We start from the raw sequence: 25,566 nt of genomic DNA on the forward strand, positions 1-25,566 counted from the left end.
TGTTTGGGAAGGGGGCAGGGGTCATCAAGGGTGACCCGGGCTGTCCCGCACGGTCCGGTCTGGATCCGACATTCCTGTAAAGAGGCGGGGGAGAGGGGCCGTACGCACATCTGTAAGGGGCTGCCAGAATCCAGCGGCACACAATCCTTTAGGGGATTTGTGATGGTTGTCTGCATCATTCCTGAGACCATTTGTCCTCTTGTCATGACGCTGAATTTGACAAGTGCGTCCAACGTGGAGCTAATGACTCTCAAAATGATTTAAAGGATTTTACTGCTTAACTCATATTCCACAAACGCAAAATTAATCAGAATGCCATGTTTTGACTAGTGGAGGTGCATAGGACATTTTTGGGTTGACGTCCACTTTAAGCAATAAAATCCACCCGTTTTTCTCAGTGGGCGGCCATTTTGCAACTTGCTGTCGACTGAAAATGAAATGGCAGTTGCTTAGGGCTCAGGTAATGACCAATCATGGCTCAGTTTCAGAAAACAGGTAAGCCGTGATTGGTCGTTATCTGAGCCCTGAGCAACTTTGATGTGATCTTCAGCCGACAGAAGTGACAAAATGGCCGCCACCAGAGAGGGCTAAAAACGGGTGGGTTAACTCTTATTCCACAAATGCAATATTGTGAAGGCACATGGAACATATTATTGCAAATAATCTTTTTATGGTTGACTTCCCACTTTAAATGCCAATTTTTTTGTTTTTTTGTTTAAATCTCATAAATATTAACTCATAATGTGGTTACAGGTAGTAATTTATTAAATCGAGGCGAAACTCCCATGCTCATACAACTACGCATTTGATCAACACATTTTAAGTCTATAAAGTTGCTTTTTTAAAAAAAAAATTCCAAACACTGTTGTGCACGACGTGAGGTAAGGAGACCTTAGCAAATCTCGTGAGAATTCAGTTCAGAGACTCAAAGGATTACTTTAGGATGCGTTTTTTGCTCTGGCTTTTTGCCACATTTATTCCAAAATAGGTATGTATGTATATTTGTATCCAGTCAACCCGAAACGATTCTGAGGTACTTTGGCCCTCACTTGTGTGCTTTTGAGCCTAATGACTGGTGACCCAGGAGGAAGTGCGTGCGTGCCCTCAACCCCGGACAAATCCTGCAGAAGGACAAAGGCTTGAGTTGAGGGGCCAGCGGAGGGCGGGGGGGGGGCCCACTGGGTTGTCATACCTTGCAGTGTGTGGTACTGACAGGGATTCCGATATTGGAAGCCAACACGACTGTGAGTGCGGACGCCAGTTCAATAGTGAATCCACTGTGGAGGGGGGAGGGAGGAGGAGGAGCAAAGACATATTTTTCACTGAAAATGCCCACAGCGTGTGGGGTAGCGGTGGTGCTAGAGGGGGGGCGGGGGGCCGCCGATGGCACCGTCCGACCACATTCCAAGTGAGCACGCTTAAAACGCGGCGAGTCACACGATGGCCATTTAAAATATGAACACACACACACGCGCGATAAGAGAAAACATGATTAGCTTGGCTATGTTTCCATGAGCGCACACGGGTGGGATTCATGTGTATGAGAAAGCAACCAAAAAAACTAAACCCGGACAACCACCAGCTGAGTGATTCCCAACCACTGTGCCGTAGCGCATAAGTGAGGTCATCAAGTGTGCTACAGAAAACTATCAAATGTCACTTAATTAGACTGAAAAAAAGGACCATTTAGAACAAATAATGGATCTTTGTTCATCTATATCAGCGACGTACAGTGACAGGCAGAACAGTTCAAGGCTCTTTCATTCGATGCTAGTCGGAACAATTCACCTCTGTAGCCACCTGTTGCCATTCATAGAATGGAATAAAATAGATTTGCGTTCAACTAAACAGGCCCAGATTTCAACGCGACATACATCTCCTTAAATTGAGAAGATCATTGCTTAAAGGGGAAGTCAACCCAAACATATTTTTTCAAGAATGTGATCGATGCAAGCCCACTAGTTGAAACAAGGCATTCTGATAAATATTGCGTTTGTGGAATATGAGAAATCCACCCGTTTTCAGCTATCTGTGGGGGCGGCCATTTTGTCACTTCTGAAAATGGCATCGAAGTTGCTCAGGCCTCAGGTAACGACCAATCACGTCCTGAGCAACTTTGATGCCATTTTCAGAAGTGACAAAATGGCCGCCCGCTTAACTCATATTCCACAAACGCAATATTAATCAGAATGCCGTGTTTCAACTAGTGAGCCTGCTGGGAAGATATTCTTGAAAAAAAATCTGTTTGGGTTGATTTCTACTTCAAGTGTATTGTATATACGGTACATTTGGTGACATTTTTGCTTGGCTGTGTGCCGTGAGATTTTTCTCACGTAGAATATGTGCATTGGCTCCATGAAGGTTGGGAAACACTGCATTAGATTAGAAGGTGGACTCAGCTGTCCAATTATGCATCACTTCTCCACGTGGAGGTTGAACAGAAAGACGCATAATAATTCACAACCGGTTGTAATTTCATACATATAATGCCTCGTTCAAAATGAGCTACTATGCACAACATAACAGCATTTTTTTCGCAACAATCGGTCACATTTATATTCAGTGGTTCTCAAACCAAACAATTCCTTACCCAAAAGTCAGCTGGTAAAGACTCCAATGAGGATCAGTGCTTCACAAAATGGATGGATGCAAAAGGAGGGTTTCATCGCACAGAAACAAGGCACTTTTTTGGACTGCAGAAACTATTGTCTGGGTTTTGTTCTCGGGCAAATGATCAAGGTCATAAGAGGAGTCTGCTTAGCTACTGCTGCTTTTGAGGGGTCCAGAACGCTTTGTGGTGGGGTCTACAGCAGAGAAAATACTTTGGGATGAGAGAACCCTTGACTTCCACGAAGTTCAAGGCCCAAGAACGAGGAGCTCCCTTCACCGCGGTGACAATGTTTGCTTTTGTGGGCTATTCCAAAGCGAGCCTCAGTCTGAAAATGTCCGCGTCGTATTCACACTTGGGCACCAAATAGACTGGCCTCAGGGGAAGAGGAGCACAAGTCATGACAAGTCACGTGACGCCTTTCTATCTTCTGGCGTCTCCTTGACACTCACAGCAAACAGTCATGGGCCCAAATAAGAACGGCTAATATTGAGAAATTAAGAGTTTGCCCAGATGTCCCACCGCTGCAAGGCATTGACCTTCGGAAAGGAAAAGACACAGCTTGCTGTGCTAAACAAGTAAAATAAAGGCGGTATGTTGTTTTGTACGGCACAGCCACCTTGGCTACGTTCACACTAATTGGGATGAACGGCCTGATCGGAATAAAAACGCTTCATGTACACACCCCATTCGGAATATTTGTATCAGATCAAGCCCATTCCGATCAAGACTTTATTCCGTACGAGACGGGTGCTTTATGTCAATTGTTAATCCGATCGGCGCCCATGAAAACACCTTTTCCGAAATTTCGGAACAAACCGCGTTCACGGCGCATGTCTGTGACGTCAGTGTGCGCCTTCCTGCTATTCCCGGAAGCTCGTAGAAGCAGAGCGAGCGAAAGACACGGCAGGCGCGCGGCTGAACTGCTCATTAGCAAGTGCTAACTCAATGTAACAGCGCAAATGAGAAAAATATGCGAAATAACAACGTTTCAAGTAGAAATGGACAGGGCGATGTTTTCTTGACACGGAAGTCGCTGCTGCAGCTTCTTCTTCTACTACTATTTCCAGTATATCTGGTCAATCTGCACATGTAAAAATCGTTTGTTCCGATCCAAAGTGTGATGCGTGAACACGCAAATCCTAATCAGATCAATATTTTTCGTGCCCAGGAAAACAGCGCATCTGATCGTAATTTTAATCCGAACTCCGATCGGATCAAAGAAATCTTGTCCTTGTAAACGTACGTCGTTCAACTGTTAGGAAGTGTGGGTGCTGAGCGTTTTTATTTGCCCTCCCAGTGGCTCGCTGGCAAAGCCATGTGGGAGCGGCAACACTTGCTGACAATGAAGAAAATAAATGTTTCCGTCTATTAAACTCTTTCTAAAGCTGCAATGTGCATCCCCAGTGTCGGCACAAACTAATGTGAAACCGCATAATAGAGGCACAACCAGTCAAGCACATTAACACACTGGCCTGCCCTGGCTCCCACACAGCGAGGCATGGAAACAGACGCGGGAGGAAGGAGCTCCTTTAGAACACCCAACCAGAGCAAATTTGCCTCTGCGCGCCGCCAACGGGCTGTGACGGTGATGGGAAGAAAAGGAAGGAAGGAAAGAAGGTGCCAAAGGAAGAGGGGATATGGAGAAAGAGGGGAAAGCGATGAGACGGCGAGGCCGTGAGAATGACTGGGACACGATGTGGGAACCCGGCAACGAGATTTAGAGGTGAGGCACGAGGAAAACAAAAGAAGACAAAACGATGAGGAGGGGGAGAGGGAAGGAGGGAAGAAGAAAGGAAGAACATTAAGCACAGATTTGAGATGTTTAAAGGCCGGGGGGCGTGATGGAATGAAGAAGGGCGGGAAGCGCAAAAGGACGAGTCGGGCCGGCGTCCCTCGTCTGGTACGTGGACTGAAGCCAGCGTTCCCACTGTGGCGAGCCTCTCCCACTCCACCCGTACACTTCACTTCACTTCACTTCACTTCACCCAGAAGGCCAAACGACTTCCTGCAGCCGAACGTGACGCTGCGACACGCGCAAGCATGCGCACGCCAAACAAGGGTCCTTGAACATTCATGACGAATGGCTGAGCATTCACAGAAATGCCCTTGATGGATGAAAGGGAAAATGGACTGACTTTGAGCAGAATTACACTGCAGGAAGAACATTTTGCGCATAAAAAGTCTCGCTCAAGAAGAAATTATGTAACAGAAAAAGAAAAAAAAAGCTCAGCATTAAACTAAAAATTCGACGTGAATCCAACCTAGTGATTCTTGGTGTGAAACTGTGATGACGCCAGCATGTTCAAGCAACCTCATGACCGGCCGTTAGTCGAAAACACCCAAAAAGAAGAACAGGGTTTGTCCGCATTAGCGACACGGGTGCGCCGGAGCCTCTTCCAACTGACTTTGGAGTGAGTGGCAAGGTACAACCTGGACTTTTAGACAAACCATTCCGAACTCATATTCACACCGATTGGAAAATTTAGAGACAGCAATGAAACTAACGCGCATGCTTTTGGAATGTGGAAGGAAGCCGGGACTACCCGAAAAAAAAACAACAAAAAAAACCACACACAAACAAGCATGAGTAGAACATGCAAACTCCTGAGGCCAAGGCCGTAGCTGAGATGTGGAACTGCAAACCGCAGAAATGGGAGGCAAACTACGTGGTAACCACAAGGCTAGCATCTACTATGCTTAATAGAGAGTTAGCGGCAGTCCATCAAATGACACTATTTTACATAGTTACATATTTCTCAAGTTTGAACAATAAATCAATACTGTATAAAATATTCGTTTTTAGGGCTGGGAAAAAATACCGTTTTGCGATGTATCGGGATACTTTTTGTGCCGATGCCAAGTATCGATACGCTACTAAAGTATTGATACTTTCGATACCTTATGTTATGTTTTGCACGTTCTATAACATACTTTTGGAACATTTGAGGTCCTTAAAGTTGAGCTTTGTGATTGGAGTGTCTTTATTTTTATTTTATTTTTTTTTCTGTCTTGCACTTCTGTCTATCAGGAACAGTTACTGCAACAGTTTATGCACTTTTCAATCATGACACTTGAATAAATGTCAAATGGTACTTAAGTTAAAACTTTGGTAACACATGCCTCCGTTTTTTAAATCTATATTTTTATAATATTTGAAAATGACATCACAACTACTCACAACGACCAATCACAGCTCAGATTCAGAAAACGGGTCAGCCGTGATTGGTCGTTGTGAGCAGTTGTGATGTGATTTTCAGTCGACAGAAGGCAAAATGGCCGCCTCCAGAGATGGCTAAAAACGAGTGCATTTTGCTGCTTAACTTAAATTCCGCAAACGCAAAATGAATCAGAATGCCGTGTTTCAACTAGTGGGCCTGCTGGGAACATATTCTTGAAAAAGATATGTTTGGGTTGACTTCCGCTTCAAGCATCGCAATACGTATCGGATCGTAACCCAAGTATCGGGATCCGTATCGGATCGGGGCAAAAGTGTATCGTCCCGGTCCCATTCGTTTTCATGAACTAGAAAGCCAATTGAAGAGAAAAGAATATTCTCCCACAAAAACACATGCACAAGAAGAATTCTCAACATGAATAAACACATAGTGCTTTTACTGCTCATACATACAGCAGTAGGCTAAAAGATACTGCGCATCATTTATGCACCCATCAAAGACAAACACAAGCATGAACAACGGCAAGGGAAAAGGCAAAGCGGGCATCGATCGGGAGCCCGCAGGAACACACGGCCAAGGATGTGATTCGGTCTCAGGACTCGGTCTCGTTATTACGTAACAAGTGGAAGAAAGCAAGGACAATACGGGGCCTGTCGCTCCCACTTCATTCTCTGTCTGAAGGCCAAACTAATGTTAGAGTCCATTCACCAATTAGTGCAACTTGATTAGCAGACATTTGAAAATGCACTCAATGGAAATTAGTCATCCTATTGAAAAAAAAAAAGGGTCAAAGGTGATATTTATTTAAAATCTTTACGTTAAATTGGACTCATTTCCTTTCCGGCCACAGCAGTTAGTGTGTACTTCTGTGATTACTCATACAGAATTCAACTTAAGTCTTTCATTTTATAATGAAGACATTTACATGATCGGTCGTGGTTCTCTTTTACCAGAGTGACTACTGATTGATTATCTCGACGTGATGATCTCAAAAGCCATGGATGGGAATTGGTTGTAATACCAGCCGCAATTGAGTTTCCACGTATAATTTGATGCAGGCGGTCTTCCGTTTATGACAGAGTTTCATTCCTGCTGTGATGACAAACCCCAAATCGATGCACTGTTGTCTATCACTAATCCAGCTAGCTAGCTAGCTAAGGCAGCGGTAAAGCCATGAAGTAAATAATCTGTATGAAAAAAAAACGTATACACCATAAATATGCCAGAATCAAATGAAAACCAGTGAGTATGGCCATCCAACATGTCTTCTGAAGATTCCCACACATGCTGGCCAAATATGTGCGTCCTCTCTCACCTTGAGGGTGTGATGGGAGTCAGATCCTTCCCCATGGTTTGGATGACCCGGCGGCCCCACACCCACAGGCCGGCGCAGATGCCCACGCCGCCGTAAAACAGCAACCAGATGGGAGTAGGGGCATCCTGCATCACACCACCCTGGTCATAGATCATCCACAGTGCCACCAAAGGTCCAATGGCATTACTGCACAGGAGGGAGCTTTAGGTTAGTCATGTGCTGATGCTGTATTCACTCGTGCCGCGATTCCTAACCACGGTGCCGCAGTATTTTAGTGTGCCATTGGACATCATCGGGTGTGCTGTGAGAAATGGTCCAATTTCACTTCATTGGTCTGAAAATGATTTATATACAATTAGGGATGTAACGATCAATCGAAAATCAATCAAAAATCGATTCCAACCGATTCATCGATTCGAATCGAGAAGAATCAAACTCGGACATCTCAGCACTCACAAGCCCTATACAGAAACACCTAACAAAAGACATAACATACCTAGATCATTAGAATATACTAATTTAGAGTGCTAAAAATGTCTTCTTTTTTTTTTTCCATTCCAGACGCATACCACACTTTGAATGTGTAGATCAAATTATGCACTTGCGCCAAAAATCATTAGGTATTGTGTTGCTTGCAGCACCACACTAGCGGACAGAGACAAGCATGGTAGCGATTTCGAAAAAATCAAATCAAAATCGGGAACTGAAAATCGAGAATCGAATCGAATCGGGGCTTGAGTGAATCGTTACATCCCTATTTACTATAAATGATGTGTCTTTGTAACAGTTTTCTTTTAACAGGCCCAGACTAAGTAAGTCAGCCAAGTGAGATGAGATATTTTTTGCGGTATGTCCAGTATACTTTATACTTGAGTGAGCTCAATTTATTCATGTGTTTTACCCTTCTACCGCCATTCAATAATCCACTGAAAAGTGATTTGGCGACTGTTGCTCTCCTTTCCCGCCTGTGAGGTCATGACAGTAAGTAACAAAACAATTGCTATAAACCCAAGATTTCCACAATATAACAGGAGTTCCCGCCAAAGTCAAGTCGACACATTCCACAAAAACATTTCACAGATTTGTTTTTTCCGACCATGGGCCTGCTACCTCGCGAGTGAACCGCAAGGGAAACACTTCATGTGCCTTGGCTCAATAAAGGTTGGGAAATACCACACTAGTGATTCATGAAATAGTCACTTGGCACGCTATAGATATTGTAGACAATATTGGCACCTGACGTCGTTGCCTCCGTGGGCGAAGGAGCCGAAACAGGCGGTGAGAATCTGCAGGAAGTGGAAAAGCAGAAACACCTCCGACTTGTCCTTCTCCTCGTGATCCTCCTCAGCCAGGTCGTCCAGAGGCACGGGCGCGGATCCGCCTTCTTCCTCCACCCCCTCCAGCTCGGTAGCCAGCTTCATCTCCACGCCGCCCTCCTCGGCCTCGATCTCCGCCTCGGCCACGGCGTTGCAGTACGACGAATAGCTGTCGTAGCGGATACGCTTCTTGGAGTAGGACACGCTGTTGCTGCGGCCGCCGCCGCCCTCCCCGACCAGTTTCTCGCTGTCGTCGCGAGACTCGGTGCGCATGAGCGGCTGCACGGGCATCCCGCAGATGGCCGCCGTGTAGCAGGTGTAGCTGTTGTTGCGACGCAGCAGGCGGTAGTTGTTGTCGGGAGGGCCGGCGGCGCCGCCAGGACGCTCGTTGTCGTCCATCCGGCCCAGGTGGATTTTGTGCAGCAGGTCTTTATAAAGACCAGAGTCCTTGTGCACCGTGTGGTATACTTGGCCGTCACTGCGCATGTGGCCGTCGAAGCTAAAGCTGCCGTTAGAAACGGGCGACTTGAGGCAGCCGTTGGTCATTGAGTGGGTGCGGCCTGCATGATAAAGGAGGGAGTGGGCGACAAGGGAGATTAATTAGTCACTAAATGAGAATTAGAAGATAATCAAATCTTTGGGCCGGTCGGACTAAGACCGGGAGACTTATTGAAATTTGCTATTTTTTTTGTGGTAAATGTTATATCTGTGGTAAGAATAGATTTTTTAAAAAAGGCACTAGTTCTGTCGATTTTTGTTTCATATTACTTTTTAATATTCAAGGCAACATTGTTTATTTTTATGTCCAATTTCAGTTAAAAAGAAGACAATACCAGAGAATTAAATTTGAATTAAGGTGACAAAATAAAATCACATTGATTGTATTCTGTTCTACTTCTGGAGAATTATCAACACGTATGAGTGGGGACACTCATGGTATGACAAAAGGGTTTCGGGGCTACTTAAGACAAAAAAAAAAAAAAGTTGGGAACAGCTGCTGTGTTTGTATTTAACTCATTCACTGCCAGACATTTTCAGACCCTCTTTTACCTAACGTCTGAAAAAAAATTGAAAAAAAATTATATGAATTCCTGTGAGCAAATTAAATACATCAATGGCAGTGAATGAGTTAAGCTCGTTGCTCGGCGGGTGTGCCATTTTCAAGAATAATAAAGGCCTTCTTTTGCCAAATCTAATTTGAGAGGCCATTTGCACAGAGCAAGTCTTATGGTTTGTACCGTAAACTCGGCCGTTTGGCATGACGGCGCCGCCGTTGGTCAGGTTGGTGAGTTCGCTATTGGAGGTGCGCGCGTTGCGCTCGCTGCTGCCCCCAGTGAGTGGCAGCACAGCCTCATCTGTGCCCTTGGCCCCAGGCAGCTCCTTAAAGACGGGGCTCTCCTCCTCCTCCTCCTCCGGGATCTTGTCCAAGCTCTCGTCGGAGATCCTGGACAAAGCCTGCTCCTTCTTTAGACGACCTGCAGAAAGAGAAGTGATGGACACTTCGGATGAAGATCAACACCCTGGACATACAATTGTTCAACCGCAATAGTGGTCTTTGAAGAACTTCATCCAAATTCAAGCACTTGGCCTGCCAAATTTGACTGAAACTGCATCACTGCCGAAATAAAACTATAATAACAGAGAGGGAATTGGAAAACTATGGAGCGCCATTCCGGCTGAAAAAAAAAAAACAGTACAGTACACAAGTTCAGCCATCAGCTGGTTCAAAGCCAACTAATTCCAATGCAGCACTCCCCCAACCGCCCTGTCCAGTTAAAAAACAACACTCAATCCAAACACAACCTCCTGCCATTCACCAATTCATTTTAGCCGGATGTAGTAATGACCCGATTAACGTCACCTATAATCCTTCCAGGCATCCAGGTCACAATGTGTGTTTGGATACTTGGCCTCGTGTGCAGGGTTAAAGACGACTCATGAATTCTGAACAGGGAGAAATATGCACTTGATGTGCACGTTCCGCTCTTTAGTTCAATTACAGGTGCATCTCTGTAAATTGGAATTCTGTAGAAATGTTCATGTATTTCAGTTGCTCAATCACAGAAGGTAAAGACAATTTTACGCAGATGAATTGAACACATTTCTATGTTAAAAATAATTTTAATTGGTTGTGAAATCTAAAATAAAATTTCTCTAAAATAATTAAAGGTGAAGTCAACCCAAACATATTTTTTCCAGAATATGTTCTGTGCAGGCCCACTAGTCTAAACATGGCATTCTGATTCATATTGCGTTTGTGGAACATGAGAAATCCACCCGTTTTCAGCTATGGCCATGTTGTCACTTCTGTCAACTGAAAATGACATCACAAATGCTCAGGGCTCAGGTAACGACCAATCATGGCTCAGCTTCAGAAAACAGGTGAGCCGTGATTGGTCGTTAGCTGAGCCCTGAGCAGTTGTGATGTCATTTTCAGTCGACACAAGCGACAAAACGGCTGCCCCCTGAGATGGCTAAAAATGGTTGCATTTTGCTGCTTAACTTATATTCCACAAATGTAATATTAATCAGAATGCTGTATTTACACTAGAGGGCCTGCATAGAACATATTGTAGAAAAAAATATGTTTGGGTTGACTTCCCTCTTTAAGTTTTACTTTTTGAATTGAACCACAGAAATGAATTTAGCTTTCCAAAGTATTCAAATTTACTGAGAGACAGTAACCCTAATATGAGAGCACTGCATTTAAAAATCCAAACATCCAAGCAAAGCAAACACTTTTGTGAGGCTTTGGCGAAAAGCTGACGAGTCGACAGCGGGTTCTGTTACACCTACTTGCTATTTTCCTCTTCATCCAGGGACAGACGAAGATCCAGACTAGAGCCGCACACACCAGCGATCCTGCCAAGGTGATGAGGAAAATGGCCCACACCGGCAGCATCTCTATCCCCAACACTGCCACAGCCACGAGGAAAGAACATGGCGTCAACATACGACTATCTTCATCTAGCTATATTTCGGTCACACCCGCAGTCGGAATTTTGAGCGAGTGGATTACAGGGGCAGCTTTGCCTCTTGTGCCCGATGTGATAATTTGATCGTACGCTGGTGTCAGACTACTTACATGGCGCTCCAGTGTACATGATGGAGAAGGTGTTGATCCCAATGGTGGTGGCGTAAAAGAGAGGCAGCGCTCGCAGGCCATTGGGGACAGAATCTTCCTAAAGAGATAAAGACAGACACATTTTCTGATACGAACATATGATTTGTTTCACGTGGTCGTATTGATTTATTATCATAGATTCAAAACAAAGTGGAAGTAACTTGAGGAAACATGACTTGGGCAGCCTTATGCCACTTTTCCACTGCACAGTGGTGGCTTGACTGGGCTCTTTTCTACTTCAACTTAGTACCGTGGGAAACTGCTAACAAGCAACAAGCGAGGAGAATGAGGGTCTCCTGTATACAGTACACCGCACTTCTCAGCATGTGCCTGTTGGCAGCCGTACAGAGACATAAGAAGAAGGCCAGCTGCTCACAGGAAAACGGCTTGGCTAACTTTTAGAGTGTGCTTACATTGTTGTCATTCGTAGCATTTTAGAGCAAACATGTTATTCAGTGAAAAAAAAACACCCATTTGTTGTTTTTTTGTGCTCAGGCCAAAGCAATGGGTATTAGTTTGGGGCAATCTTGGCAAAAGAACTACCGGTACAGTGGTACTTTGACTAACGAGTGATCCGACTTCAAAGTTTTGTAAGAAATAAGCCATCACTTTGCTGATTCTTTGCCTTGCCTTGCAGCAAATTCAACTCCACTCACTGCACAACAAGCACCAGAAAAAAAAAAAAAAAAAATCATAAAAATAAATAAATGAAAAGAGGCTTCCAGTTTTCTTCCAGCTGAAGTTTAGTGTCAAATTAAATCTGAAACGAATCGAATTCAACATCTATTTTAAAGTAACTGCACAAGTTGCCTTAGGAAAGTCTTTTAGCTTAATGCTAATACAACTACGGCACTGCAATAAACGTATGCCCAATGTAGTCGATATGAAATGGCTATTACCAAATCAATTATATCATTGGGATTAAAATTTTCCAAAACCTGATGATATCAAAACAGAGCAGAGCCCCGATCCCTGTCAGCTAAGCCGTGGGCCTCACCATGGCAACACCAGCGGAATCCCCCACCGCCCCGCCTCTGCTGACTCAGATCAGCTGATGAGAAGCTTCTCCGATGTCAGAGTTGTTTAGCAAATAGTTGTCTGATATCGCTGCCAGTTGGATTCTTTTAGCCGCCCGCTATTGTTGAACACACAGAGCCGCTGTTCTGCCTCCAGCCTGCGTGTCACAGCACGAGAGATTTCGGTCGTCGCGCGGACATTCAATTTCTGCCTTCTAATTCAGTGATTAAAGGAGATACAAGAATCCGTATATAGTGCAACGCAAAACTACATTAACGGAACGCCATACCAAAATGTCAAGCCGGATTTCGACGAAATGGTCAAACTCAAATCAGATTGCCACTGTGAAGTTAGGAATGTGATCGCGTCATACAAATGGTTTGATTGACCATCGCAATAACCAAACGGGTTGTGAAATGGTGATAACCTGCGATGACGTCAACCAAGCGCTGGAAACTTTTGAAATACGTGCTTGCTCTTATAATAAGTTTAAAAGGAGAAAAATGGCTCTCAACAAGTCAAATGCAAACATTAAATATTAACACTCAAATCGTCCCCGGCTACCACTCGCACAGCCGGGCCGAAACGCAGACGAGATCATCCTGAGTTTGACCCGCCCATGCAGTCAGTCTGATTGAACCAATCGTCCTGTGAGTCATTCATCCTGCGATCACGCCGTCGTGACCTTACAATGAGCTGCCACACGTTTTCCTTCCTCGCCTGCAAGAGATTGCCTGTTATATAATGCGAGATGCGCTGGTGTTGCCAAAGCAAATGGATTTTTATCAGTGCTGAAGCAAGTTTGTGTGTGCAATAGTGCTCGCGCGTGCCTGTGCGTACACTTTTTTTTTTTATTCAGACACTAAGTCAGGCTGACAGTTTCAAAAAAAATAAAAAATCATAAAACCACACACGTTACGATTTGATCGACCACACTTACAGAAGTCATTCTCACCAAAGGCGATCTCACGTAAGTGTCAAAAGCAATTTTTCAAATTGTTGGTGACGGACCCATTTTAAAAAAAGTCAATATGTTGAAATCGGTTTTGTTACACGACAATTTCTCATTTTTCGTGCACATGCTGTTTAATGAATACGACTTAGTCCATTTAGTTTGTTGTTTTAACACTCGAGAAAACCACAAACCGACCAATTGCTTGTGACACTGTCTGTGTAAGTGTGTACGTACCATAAAAGTTGTATTGCACAACAACCAGGTTCCAATATTAACCCATTAAATCCGGGAACATACATGGCGCGTTTCTACCACTAAAGCCGGGAGCGCTGTTGCGTGTTTCTCCCTTTAAAGCCGGGAGAGCATATACGTCATTTTCTTTTTTGAATCCCAATGAAATGCATCAGAATATACGTGAAGGTGTCGTGAGTCGTCGGAGGATATCCGGAATTTTTTTCGAGGAGTAATGGCGGCACAGTCGATCACGGGAGCTCTGATATAAGTCACGGCAGTGATAGACGACGCGCTTGCAGACTTGAAAGCTGTGAAACCAGCCAAACGTGATATATGATTAAGATATATGTTCGTACACAATGACGATTTCAACGTCTTTGCAAGAGAATACAGCACGGTAATTCCCACTCGTTTTTTTTTTCTTTTTTATTATTATTAAAAATAGTGCTTCACTTGCATTTTCGATTGAAACTGTAATGATTAATAAACCCGGGCCTGTGTGAAAGCCACACGTCTAAGCTCTCAATTTTGGGGGGAATTATGTTTCTATCCGCTACAGGGGCTGAGATATTAATTACTTTGTAGGTGGCGAAAATGTCAGGTTTTCAAGGGTGACTCCAATGACGACCCTAAGTAGGTTTTAGAGAGATGTCTCACGAGGGGCTTCAGGCTTTAATGGGTTAAAGTCAGTTCGAATGAAAGTCTTCCTTAACCAACTGATAATTGAGGGATTTACAATTCCTGTTGCAGTTCAACCCAAAAGTGCTTGATAACTTCCACAGTGGCGCCATCATGCTGGAACTCCCCCAAACTGTTCCCCACAAAGTTGGAAGCACACAGGGGACCTTACCAAGATTCAGCGAGAACAAAGTGTTCAAGCCAACTCCCTGATTGATTCTTTAGTTGATTAAAAGGCGAGTACTAATTCCAACATCCCACCTTGTTGAGAATGGTATTCCTGATAAGAAGGAAGAGGACTCCAGACATGAGTCCAGACAGCAAGGGGGAGATGAACCACGACGACACTGCACACAGAGAGAAGTGATCAGAATAGTAACACACACCCGAGAGTACCAATTGAAACATGCTTCTTATGTCACATCGACTTGTATTCGTCTTTCTGTTCAGCTCGCATGAACTCGGGTCAACTCATTATGCATGTTCCCCACGCCTCTGAAAAGAAAACCCACGTGGGGGAGGTAACTCTAGCAACTCCCTTGGCTGATTGTCAATAGAAAAAGAAAAAAAAACAACAACTTGGGAGAGTTTTACAACAGCTAAGCTAACATTTTTAAGAGGATTTATATTACCGATCTTGACCAGCTGCATCCACTGGACGCCCTTGGTGCCTATGGCCACCATGGAGAACCCGATAGTAGCACCCACAATGCAGTGGGTTCCGGAAATGGGCAGTTTGAGGAAGGAGGCGATGAGCTGCCACACTGCCGAGCCTGTAAACACCACGCAGACGTTAATCAATGGATGGATGTAAAGGATTACGTAAAACGGGATGGGTGGATGTGTGTAATTAAGTCTCATCGTAAGCTGAGCAAAAATGAAGGAAATGGAAACATTTTCATACTCAATATTTGGAGGGGGTGGGGGGTACCGCAGTTTAGCCTTGTTGAGACCTCATTTCTGATTAATTTAAAGCTATCTTCATTGAAAGAAAAAATGTTTATTTAACTCATTCACTCACTGTCTTTTCACAGTCCAGCCCTTCAATCCCAGGAACGTACTTATATTTTTTTCAAATATTTTCAAACGTTAGGGTAAAAGAGGGTCTAAAATGTCTGGCAGTGAATGAGTGGATTAAAAAAAAAAAAAAGAAGACATTTCTAAAGCAAGTGACGCCAAACTTGAACTGCAGTATATTGACAGTGTAATAAGGACATTTCCAAGTGACCCAAAACTTTTGAATGGTCTCATACATTCAAATCAGGTAGGATTTTTGTCAACAATGTGATAATTTAAGAAAAATGTGACTAGGTTTGATATATAATAGACATACACCAATCAACCAATAATGTCTATTCTTTTGATCCCTACGCAATTATGTAAATAAGGGACGACAGAGAGTCAGGAACATCTCTCAGTATGATGCAGTACAGTTCTTTACCACTACAAAGCACAATAAACCAATTGTTCAGTGAACACCTCGCTGACAGTGTCATCAAAACTGAAGATTATGATTAAAGTTCATTCTGAGACAGGTTATGTTTTAGATTATCATTTACCTGACATGTTCCATTGACATCAGCGAATAAAGGCGAGTCACACACCATCATGTGACACTTTGAAGAAGGCGACAAGTTTCCGCCGAAACGTCAGGTAAACAATAACCTAAAAATAACCTGTCTGAGATAAAAGAACCGACGATTTGAACATTATTATCTTTTGAATTAGATTGGCTGAGAATTGCCACACAGCAACAGAAAAAAACTCGACAGACCCAGCGAGCAAATTGTGTCTATGGCACACGATTGTGTCTATTTGATAGCCGCAGCCCTACATCTGAGGGAACTTACCGATCATGGCGCTGACCTCGCCCGCCATTAGCACAGGCACCGTGTCGTTGTACAGGTTGACATCGATGATGCCTTTGCGGATGGTCTCGCCCACTTTGGCCCCGAGCAGCATGGATCCCAGCGTCTCAAAAATGGAGGCGAGGATGCAGGCCTGCTTCAGCGTGACCACGCCGGACCCCACCGCCGTGCCGAATGAGTTGGCCACGTCGTTGGCGCCCACCGAAAAGGCCAAAATGAAGGCGATGATGAAGCCGAAAATGACCATCCACAGATACGAATCCAGATCCATTTTGATACGCTTCCACCCGCACACAAGAGTATAAAATCTTAAATACTCTAAAAAGTGAAAGTGCTTTTGGGGTGCTTGTGGAGGACTTGATGGGCCCGCTCCTTTTCTTCGTCCCCTGGTCGGAAAGAGCTGGAGGGGTGGAGCACAGCTGTTAACTAAGCTTTTGGAGTTGAGTCCAAAGATTGGAGACTAGTGATGGTGGGTGCAGAGCGCATTCCATAGTTTAATGTGAGACAGCCCGTCCGCACGTTCCCTCACCTGCGAGAGGAAAGAGAGAAAGGATCAGGATTCCTGTTAAACAGCCTCAGACCGCTCCTGACAACAAACAAACCTCTTTTGACTTAACCCAAAAAGATGAAAGAAAAAGGAGGGAATATAGCAGAAGTGTACATTTTAAATGAATCGGTGACGATGCAATGACGCATATCTGTCTTGACATGACGACCGTAGCTCGGAATTGTGATAGATGATCCGTAAATAAAGCTCACACCAAAAAAGGGCTTTTCCTTTGGCACTTTGAAATTTTTTATTGAGCCATACTAAATACGAAATAATGACGGCCTTGTCTCAATTTACTCAATCTGGACCTGTTTAGTTGAATACAAGATGATATCGTGCCATGGTGTATTCTGTCGTATGAATGCCAACAGATACAACAGGTTACACGCCACGGGTTATTTGTACCTTCTGCCACTTAGTGGAATGACATTGAATTGTTCTGCTTGTCACTAAACATCAGTGGCATCGACAAATGAACAAACATTTGTAGCCAATAATAATTTTCTTCAAAATGGGATCATTTGACACCAATGTGCCTCAGCACAGTGGCTGAGAAAGTGACTTGGGGTCGGCGTTAGAGGTCAATATCAGATTGGATTTCCTTGCTCGACGGGCGATAATGTCTTTGCGACTGCCTTAGCGTAGGTTAGTGACAAACTTTCACGTTCAGACTTGCGTCCAAACAAGTACGTGGCCACAGTAGCAACGGAACTCCTTGAAAAACCAAGCACCATTTTGCCTCAGCAATCAATTTTACACAGTGAAATTTGACATGAGCCATTAATCAACTAGTCAATTACAATGTCCATCCTAAATTAGCATGGTAATGACAGCGATGCTGAAGCTGATGTAAAATTAGAAGCATGAACATAATGTGGCTTTAATGAGAAGGCGATTGCACCATTGCCTTCTACGGTTGTGTCAATTGTTCACAGGGAGCGTTCCATGTAAACAAGTCGATTAGCTCAGCATGCATGTGCTCATCGCGAGCGGGGGGGGGCAAGCAGTTACTCTCTTCCTCACAGGAGAGCTCCATCTGGAAATACTGAGGTCACACACACTATTCTTTATCACCCACTGGAGCGCTGTACACACGCATAAAAGCTTAAGTGGCTTTGATTGAGTCCGGGTGAAAGCACCTTGGATCGGTACGAGCCATCTTGACAGATTCGCAGGGCTATTTAATTCCTTAAGTTAACTTCAAATATGAAGCTTTTAATTGCCTTCCCTGCGCTGAGGGTTGTACAAAACGTACTCGCGGTTTGCTGTCTGTCTAAAAAGGCTGTAAATTTAACTGACAAAAGACTATTATTACCTTTCGCACAGAAAGGGATCATCAAAAAGGATCTGGGCTGTAAGATGCTGTCGATGACAATCGTGTCCGCCGAGACGATTGCCTCTAAACCACATCAGGTTAATAATTTACAACCGGGTAATGCGGCTCCCTTGAGAAGGTTACAACACTTCCTGTTAAATTATGGTGAAGGACGGAATGCTGTTGCTCCCAGCGGGTAAGGAAATGGCAGACTTATGCAACATTGCTATCTTTATTGGATCAGGCTGACCTGTGCATCCTGACTACACCTGACCAACTCGAATATCATCGCTTTTTGCGTTTCCCGCCCCCATGTGCCCAAAGCCCAGGGGCACGTTTCTTTGAAGCTATCTATTTGACTTTGTTTTGCATGCCCGCAGCTGTGCTGCAGTCTGCAGCTTATCATTGCAACTACATTTCTGGTCACGTGATACGTACCGACACTGTGAGTCGGATGGAAATTGCATTAAGGTGAGGTGAAGGCCTCTGCAGTCAATGTGTTTGCTTTTAGAGAATTGTACCGATTACGCCGCATTGATGGAGGTCTGTGCTTGATCAGCTGTGATTGAAACATGAAAAACATGCAGGATAGTGGCCTTCAAGGATCAGCGTTTAACACCTGTGCGTTAAAGCATACCTTTTGGAATAAAAGCCAAAAAGTTCAAACTTGGTTTTATCGGACCATAAGACATTTTCTCTATTGGGTGAGTTTGCAACATTTGTAAACCTCGGCTGGACGTTTTGTTCATAACTCCAAGAAGTGTGCTTCTCCCGATACTTTATTTTCAAGTTGAAAATCATTTAACTTATTTAATATTGTAATTTTTTTATCTGAATTTGGGGTTTCAGTAGCTGTAAAAGGAAATAATCCAATTTATATATATTTTAAAAAATCATGAAATATTTCGCTCCATGTGGAGTGAATCTATATAATATATAGAGTTAACCTTCTGAATCACACTATTGAAATAAATTAAGACTTTCGAGATACTCATTTATTGAGCTGCGCCTGTAAAAACACATTTTGCTGTGTGAAAATCATATTCAAAGAAACCTCAACAAACTCAAGGTCAAGTTGCATAACGACTTGATGAGTCATTGGAAACTCATGGCTGTTGGAAAACGATTTCATACAAAAAATTTATACAAACTTATACAAAAAGCATAAAGCCCATTCTTTTATATAGCTGGGTGACCTTACATAAAGTCTACTGATAAAAGGCCTGGGAAATATCATCAGCCTCAACAAAATAACAGAAACAGGCATTCAGAGTGACCAGCGTGGATAATTGTGTTACAAAAGCAATGTAACAGTTCAGCTGGCACTGAGGAAGCAACTTTTTCTGGTAAATTATACTAATTAATTTGGACTCATTGGCAAAAAACATAGGGCACAGATTTACACTAGAATAAAATGGTGATATTTGAACACATCTCAGTGTGATGTAATAAAGTTGTACAGCACTGAGGACTCCAACCACAATAAGAAGTATCTTGTTCAATGTAGACCTCTTCAACAACGTCCGTCAACACCGAACATCGTTTCGTGCACAACCACTGTCCGAGGCGCTGATGCTGACAATATTAAAGTTGACACAACACAAACTTCACGAGTTGGGTGCAGCAGCTGTTCAAAAAGGCAAAGCTGATTATCGTGCAATCATTGGCAGTGCCTGGTGCCTTGCTAAGATATTTGCAGCGCATAATATCGTCATGTGCCACAGTTCATAGTCAGTTGCCCAAAATCGACTTCTGAGCCAACATTAGCACACTGCAAGTCATAAGGAAGGATGAGCCAGAGGTGCAATTTGTTGATGAGTCATCCTGTTCTAAAAACCTGAATAAAAAAACACTTGAAAGTGACAACAAGCTCTTCTTGAGAATTATTTTTAGCAGAGGCAATTTATTCCTGTAGGTCAAAGAGGACACAGACACCGCTTAAAACATGATTTGAGCTTGTTGTTCATCCACGTTATGCAGAAGCAGTGACGGGAAAAGTTGCACTTGCAACTCTGTTTCATCTCCGCTGACAGCTTGGTCGGGAGCTGCCAACTCCCTCCACTATACTTAGAACAAGACTTCAAAAGGCTTGAAACTAGCTTCATTTGCACAATGCGCACAGCCTTATAGAAAATAAAGTCCCGACCCCGGACTAGCATGCTAAGCCACAACGTCAGCCTCTGGAAGCGCGCGCCGCGCCGCGCCAACACTGCGATCCCTCCTCTTCAGTGTTTGCAGCACAATGCTCATTAATCTGCCCGAGATGCCACTGCAGCACCGCCACTACAGCTGGCGCAAAACACCGTGTCACGAGCTCGGGCCCGCATTGACACGCGGCGGCACGGTACACCCCAGCCCCGCCTCCCCTCCCTCCACTGTGGCCGGACGCTGAGAGGACCATAAGCGGAAGTCGCATGCAGGCGTCGCGTCGGTGTGATACGCCCGGCGTCCAAGGACACTGCAACAGATGGCTGACTGACTTACGATGGCGACGATGAGAAAAGAGAGAGCAAGCGAGAGAGGGAAGAAATCCTGAGAGTCAATTCCACTCACCTTCAAGTGTACCCACATCTGTGAGAAAGTGTCGCGAGTGAAGACGATGCCGCAATGTTTGGGGCAAAGGAGGTGGAGGTGGTGATGATACAATAAAAACCCAAAAGGCGGCTGAGCGCGTGACTGGCAGGAAAGGAGCGGGGGGAGAGAGGAGCTGATGACAGGAGGAGTGAATGGAGGAAGGCGAGAGCGAGAGAGACAGAGTGAGACTTCAGCAGGTTGTGGCGTTGTTGCAGGAGAGGCCAAGTAACAGAGAGGGAGAGAGAAAATCAGAACCGAAGAGAGTCTAGACAGCCTTTCCGAAGGATAATCTCCACGTTGAGAACACACGCCGGCCAATGAGTGGCTGTCGGTGTGCAGAGAGGGTGGACGTGAGAGGAGGAGGCGGCCAATGAGGGCGCAGTAGTGTAAACATGCCAGGTGATTGTCTGTGTGGATGGCGAGAAGCGCTTGCTGGATCAAGGACATTGAAAGCCACAACTTTTCGTTCCAAAAATAAAAGGTGGATCACTAGGAGCAAGATTGTGGGTCTGTTCAATTCTGCCATTGTACTGCGTATGATAATTGTGGATTTGATTGAGTGGAAGTGAGTGTTTATTCATTCTGTCTTGCAGCCGTGGGCGGTAAAACGGAAAGCAGCACTTAGCTGCAACCAGCAGATACACTGTTGTTCATCCAACTAGTTTCCATCCAGAAAAAAGGAAAACATCTGCTATGGGGGGGTTGCGCTTCAGCCGCGCTGCGTCAATGAGTCTGGGTAGCATTCATCTGCTCAGTCAGACACTTAAAATGGAAACAGGAGCTCAGAACATTTGGAGAGAGATATAATGTCAGTTCACCCATGCAAGCAAAGTTGGCGTGTCTGTTCAGTGAAGGAACAATGCAAAATTATTTATTTTGATAGCAAACCAGCTGGTACAGTCTGTATGTCTCCATTTTGTTATTAATATGAATGTATTATTCATCTCAAATTGAAGAAAAAGGTAACCAAATGTATATCAATTTTGAATCGGCAACCCTAACGAGAACATAATAGAATCCTCTTTGAAACCTGCACCGTCCCTCCACAAGTTTTCATGGAATTCAGCATGGTAGGGCTGAAACGATTAATAGAGTAAATTGAATCATTTCGTTACCAAAAATTAAATCTCTGCCTCGAAGCTTCGCGGTGAACACAGAATACGGACCGATGTAAATGCAGACCCATGCAGCACTTTTTTGCGTAAAAATCAGCTGCTGTGGGCGCTGGGGAGTTGGCTGATGAATTCATTTCTACAACAACAAACGCGAATCCGTTGTGTATTTTTATGAACCTTTGGGTACCAACCACGCTTGAATATGGTCACTATGGTAACTTTCAAACATGCAACAGGCACTACAGAACAAATATAACTTGCATGAATGATACGAGCAACACAAAAACTGGGGTATTTTGTAGATACAATAATAAACGTAAAGCCACATTTTTTATGTAACTATATTAGCAGCATCCTCCTGAAATGCATCCACATAAAGGCACCACAGAAGAAATACAAAGAGCATGAAAATATATAACTCACCATAACTCAAAATCAAGAGCCGGTCGCGGCATATTGTGCACAGCAGGCTTTGTACATGGTCTGTTTTGTACTCATTTTGCGAGTTTCTGGGTTTGATATTAGCGTTACACGACCTAAACAATTAGCATCTTGACATGAGAGACAGTAACAGAGAGACCCTGGTCACTTTTGAAACAAACAAAAAAATGTCAGCCTCCGATAAGAAATAAAGCGGAAGTAGAAGTACGCCATGTACGTTTTTTATTCTTTCTCCTGCGCAGCCCGGTCCAAAGTGGCCCGAGGATTAATACACTTGTGCTACATGCACAACAAAACTCCCAGACACAGCCTGGCTAATGCTTAGCCAAATAACAGCTAACCACAGTAGAACAAAATCAATCTTTACACCTCATTCGCTGACTCCCACATTACTCACCAGGCCAGACTCCACCTTTTAAAGCTACACACACTTATAGTCACATATCGTCGCTGCCCAAACACTTATGTCCATCTTTTTAAATTTTCTTATTTTTACGTGAATGGCGTGCGTGTCTGCGTTACAGACATCGCATTAAAGTGAACGTTTTTTTAAAATTCCAAAATTGGACATAAGTGTTTTTCACAGGACAGTGACAATATATTATAGTGTGGAAATGTGAGGATAGCGACTCTAAGTGGTCAACAATCATACATCTCACGTTCACATTTTGTTCTTTAATGGTCATAAATGTACAAAGTATTTGTATCCAAAAAACTCAATCAATCAATGGGACAATCTGTGGAATATCCACTTCGAAAAATATTCCATGGCTGCAGCCCTATCGTTTGATATTTTTACTGTAATTCTGACAACATGCCTTCTTTAAAACATCAACTCCCTCGGAGGAGGCGATGATGCTGATGTTGCGCCATGTGGCGACATTGTCCTGGTTACTCAGCCTCATTGCACACGACCACACACCATCTCTGCCACAATTGTTCCTTTCAATCACACACTGGCAACAGTGCGTCTCTATGTCGCTCCGTTTTGTCGACCCGACGGAGCCTGAGTCACAGCGGGGTCGTCATTTTCCAGACAAAAAAGCAGAGTCCGGTTCGCTAATGCTTAACAATAATGTGAGAGGAATACTTCACTGCCTCTGCAAGAGCCTGGCATGATTAACGAACAAGTCAGAGGTGTCTTCCCCCCCACCCCCCTACTTCCAGACCACAACCCTGTAATATTCTACAATTCATGACAGATATGAATGCATCTAATCAAATGATTTATGCCTCACTGATCCTTTCCCAGCTTCCACACAAACGCCGCCCCAATCCATCCACATAATCAAACCCAAATGTTACTTACATACATGACCGGAGCAAAGGTATTTGTATGAGGTCCGCTCTCCCCTTGCACCTCTCAGACGTCGAAACGCTCATTGATTTGTCCGGAGTGTGTGAGAGTTGTGAGCCGGTGCTCCCGTGGCTCCTCTCCCTCTCGGTGCCCCAACTGGCCCTGCCTGCTAGAAAGCCTTTCTGCGTCAGCTGCACCTGCTGACTCTGACTCTGTGCTCCGCGGCGGGGGGGCGCTGTCGCCTACGAACCAAGTGCACGCAGACACACGCACACAAATTCTGTGCAGTGTTATGATCAGTCAGAGTCCATGTGCAGGAGGAGGAGGGGGTGGGGGTGGATTCGGTTGGGGGGTTGGTGCGAGGCTGTTCAAGAATGACAACAACAGAATGCATGACTGCAATGATCATGTCTGTTTCAACACCAGCTCCAAAGTCTGCACACACACACGAATGCACACTGCCTTTCACTTAGTCTCACCGCAGCCACTTAACTTTGCCCAAACATTTTGTTGACAACTCTTTTTGCTTTTTTTCCTCTGCATAGCACTGCAAGAAAAGCATTTAGTACCTGGTAGCGCACTAACAAACTTTTGATGTTGCCACCAAACACAGGGATGCAATTAACCACTTGAAAGTTTCACATACAGATGTGGTCAAAACGATATATGCGTTCAAACAGACCCGCAAAAACCTCAAAGGATGCAGCAATATGCTCGCCTTGATGTAAATACTGTTCACTGTTGTATATGTGACGCATGAATGAGATTTTGGCAAGTAATGTGACTCCGAAGGATACAGTAGCAGTGTCGTAAATGTACAATTTGCTGGAGAGGCAGCTACGCAATTACTGTGACATACTCGTACATGCCCACAGTGAGCATCCTGTGCACTAGGATTAGATGCAAATGATGAACACCTTTTTTTTTTTTTTTTAAATCTCAAACTCCAAGAACGTCTTTGTCAGGTAGGCAAAGCATCCATTGAGGACAGAAACACCATCTTTGCAGCAGTCTCACTAGGGTTCAATTTAGGGCTGCTCGATTAAGCGATTTGGAACCGTTCAGGATAAAACGATGTTAAAAACGTTCAAATGGGCACGTTTGATTTTGTTATTTTTGGTGTATCTAAGCCACCGTAGTTTCCTCTAGCTTTCCGCTTCCTCCCACGAGGGCGCAGTCCGAAACAACAACAACATCCATGGCTATACCGGCTATTCCGCTACTTTCATAGGCAAGTGAGCGTTTGATTAATAAATCGGGCAAAAATACATCCGTAGTGTCGTGTGTGCCCCGCATGTACAATACAACCCGTGAGCAAGTAATTCAACGTCTGAAAGTCCTCCCTTTTTTTTCTCCTCTACAACGGACCTCTGGTCCAGTCGGACTATGCATCCGTACTTAAGCTTCACAGTGCATTGTATTATTGAGTGACAATTTTGCACTAATCATTGATTTATGTTTAAGTAAGACCAGGGAGAAAGGTGAAAGGCTAGTCACTAGCTGGTTGGCAAAATGACTTGCTGACAGACTGTTTGGTTTACAGACTTGACTGTCTACCTTCTCTCATGTTGATGATTTTGTTTCAGATGGTATATGCATAATTGACAATCACAAATATTTAACAAAATGACATTTTAAGAGTGTTTTTTATGTGGCCATATTAAGTGTCACGCTCCAAATAATGGGGCCTTAGCAACAAACCAGGACGCCAACTTTGTTACAACAGCAAACAATCAACTCGGCTCCACCGTGCTAAGGAAGTTATGTTAAAATTGTGTTTTAAGGTCATCTCTCTTTGGTTTCACTCACCGGTTCTGAAATGGCACCGCTGACCCGTCACTGTGTGTGTGTTTGTTTGTTTCTTTGTTTATTTGTTTGTTTGTTAGACTGTAAGGGCATTTCAAAGAGCATCCAAAATTAGATGGTGCACAAGGTACAGTGTAACTTCTACAGTGGGACAATGTCTTTTTCACTGGTTTG

At 44.1% G+C, this 25,566-nt stretch overlaps 1 protein-coding gene across 6 annotated transcripts in view; it reads right to left on the reverse strand.

Moving 5' to 3' along the window:
* Window positions 1-25,566, reverse strand: part of slc20a2 (solute carrier family 20 member 2) — a 44,135-nt gene that overhangs the window by 3,529 nt on the left and 15,040 nt on the right. For 3 of the 6 annotated variants that reach the window (XR_015086888.1, XM_086031366.1, XM_086031371.1), the window contains exons 2-10: window positions 16,277-16,823; window positions 15,059-15,199; window positions 14,688-14,773; window positions 11,504-11,600; window positions 11,215-11,334; window positions 9,657-9,893; window positions 8,339-8,978; window positions 7,103-7,288; window positions 1,193-1,277 (exon numbers count right to left, since the gene is read on the reverse strand). Coding sequence is in view for 5 of the 6 variants with exons in the window: in XM_086031366.1 (XP_085887492.1) it covers window positions 1,193-1,277; window positions 7,103-7,288; window positions 8,339-8,978; window positions 9,657-9,893; window positions 11,215-11,334; window positions 11,504-11,600; window positions 14,688-14,773; window positions 15,059-15,199; window positions 16,277-16,565 (1,881 nt within the window). In the remaining variant the exon portion in view is untranslated. Of the gene's footprint in view, window positions 1-1,192; window positions 1,278-7,102; window positions 7,289-8,338; window positions 8,979-9,656; window positions 9,894-11,214; window positions 11,335-11,503; window positions 11,601-14,687; window positions 14,774-15,058; window positions 15,200-16,276; window positions 16,824-20,712; window positions 21,075-23,598; window positions 23,762-25,566 lie in introns of those variants that run through there. The other 3 variants (XM_086031367.1, XM_086031368.1, XM_086031370.1) reach the window with 3 other exon arrangements.

Source organism: Filicampus tigris, chromosome 5 (assembly GCF_054856515.1).
Source record: "Filicampus tigris isolate MCC_2025a chromosome 5, RoL_Ftig_1.0, whole genome shotgun sequence".
In the NCBI taxonomy this organism is placed as follows: domain Eukaryota; kingdom Metazoa; phylum Chordata; class Actinopteri; order Syngnathiformes; family Syngnathidae; genus Filicampus; species Filicampus tigris.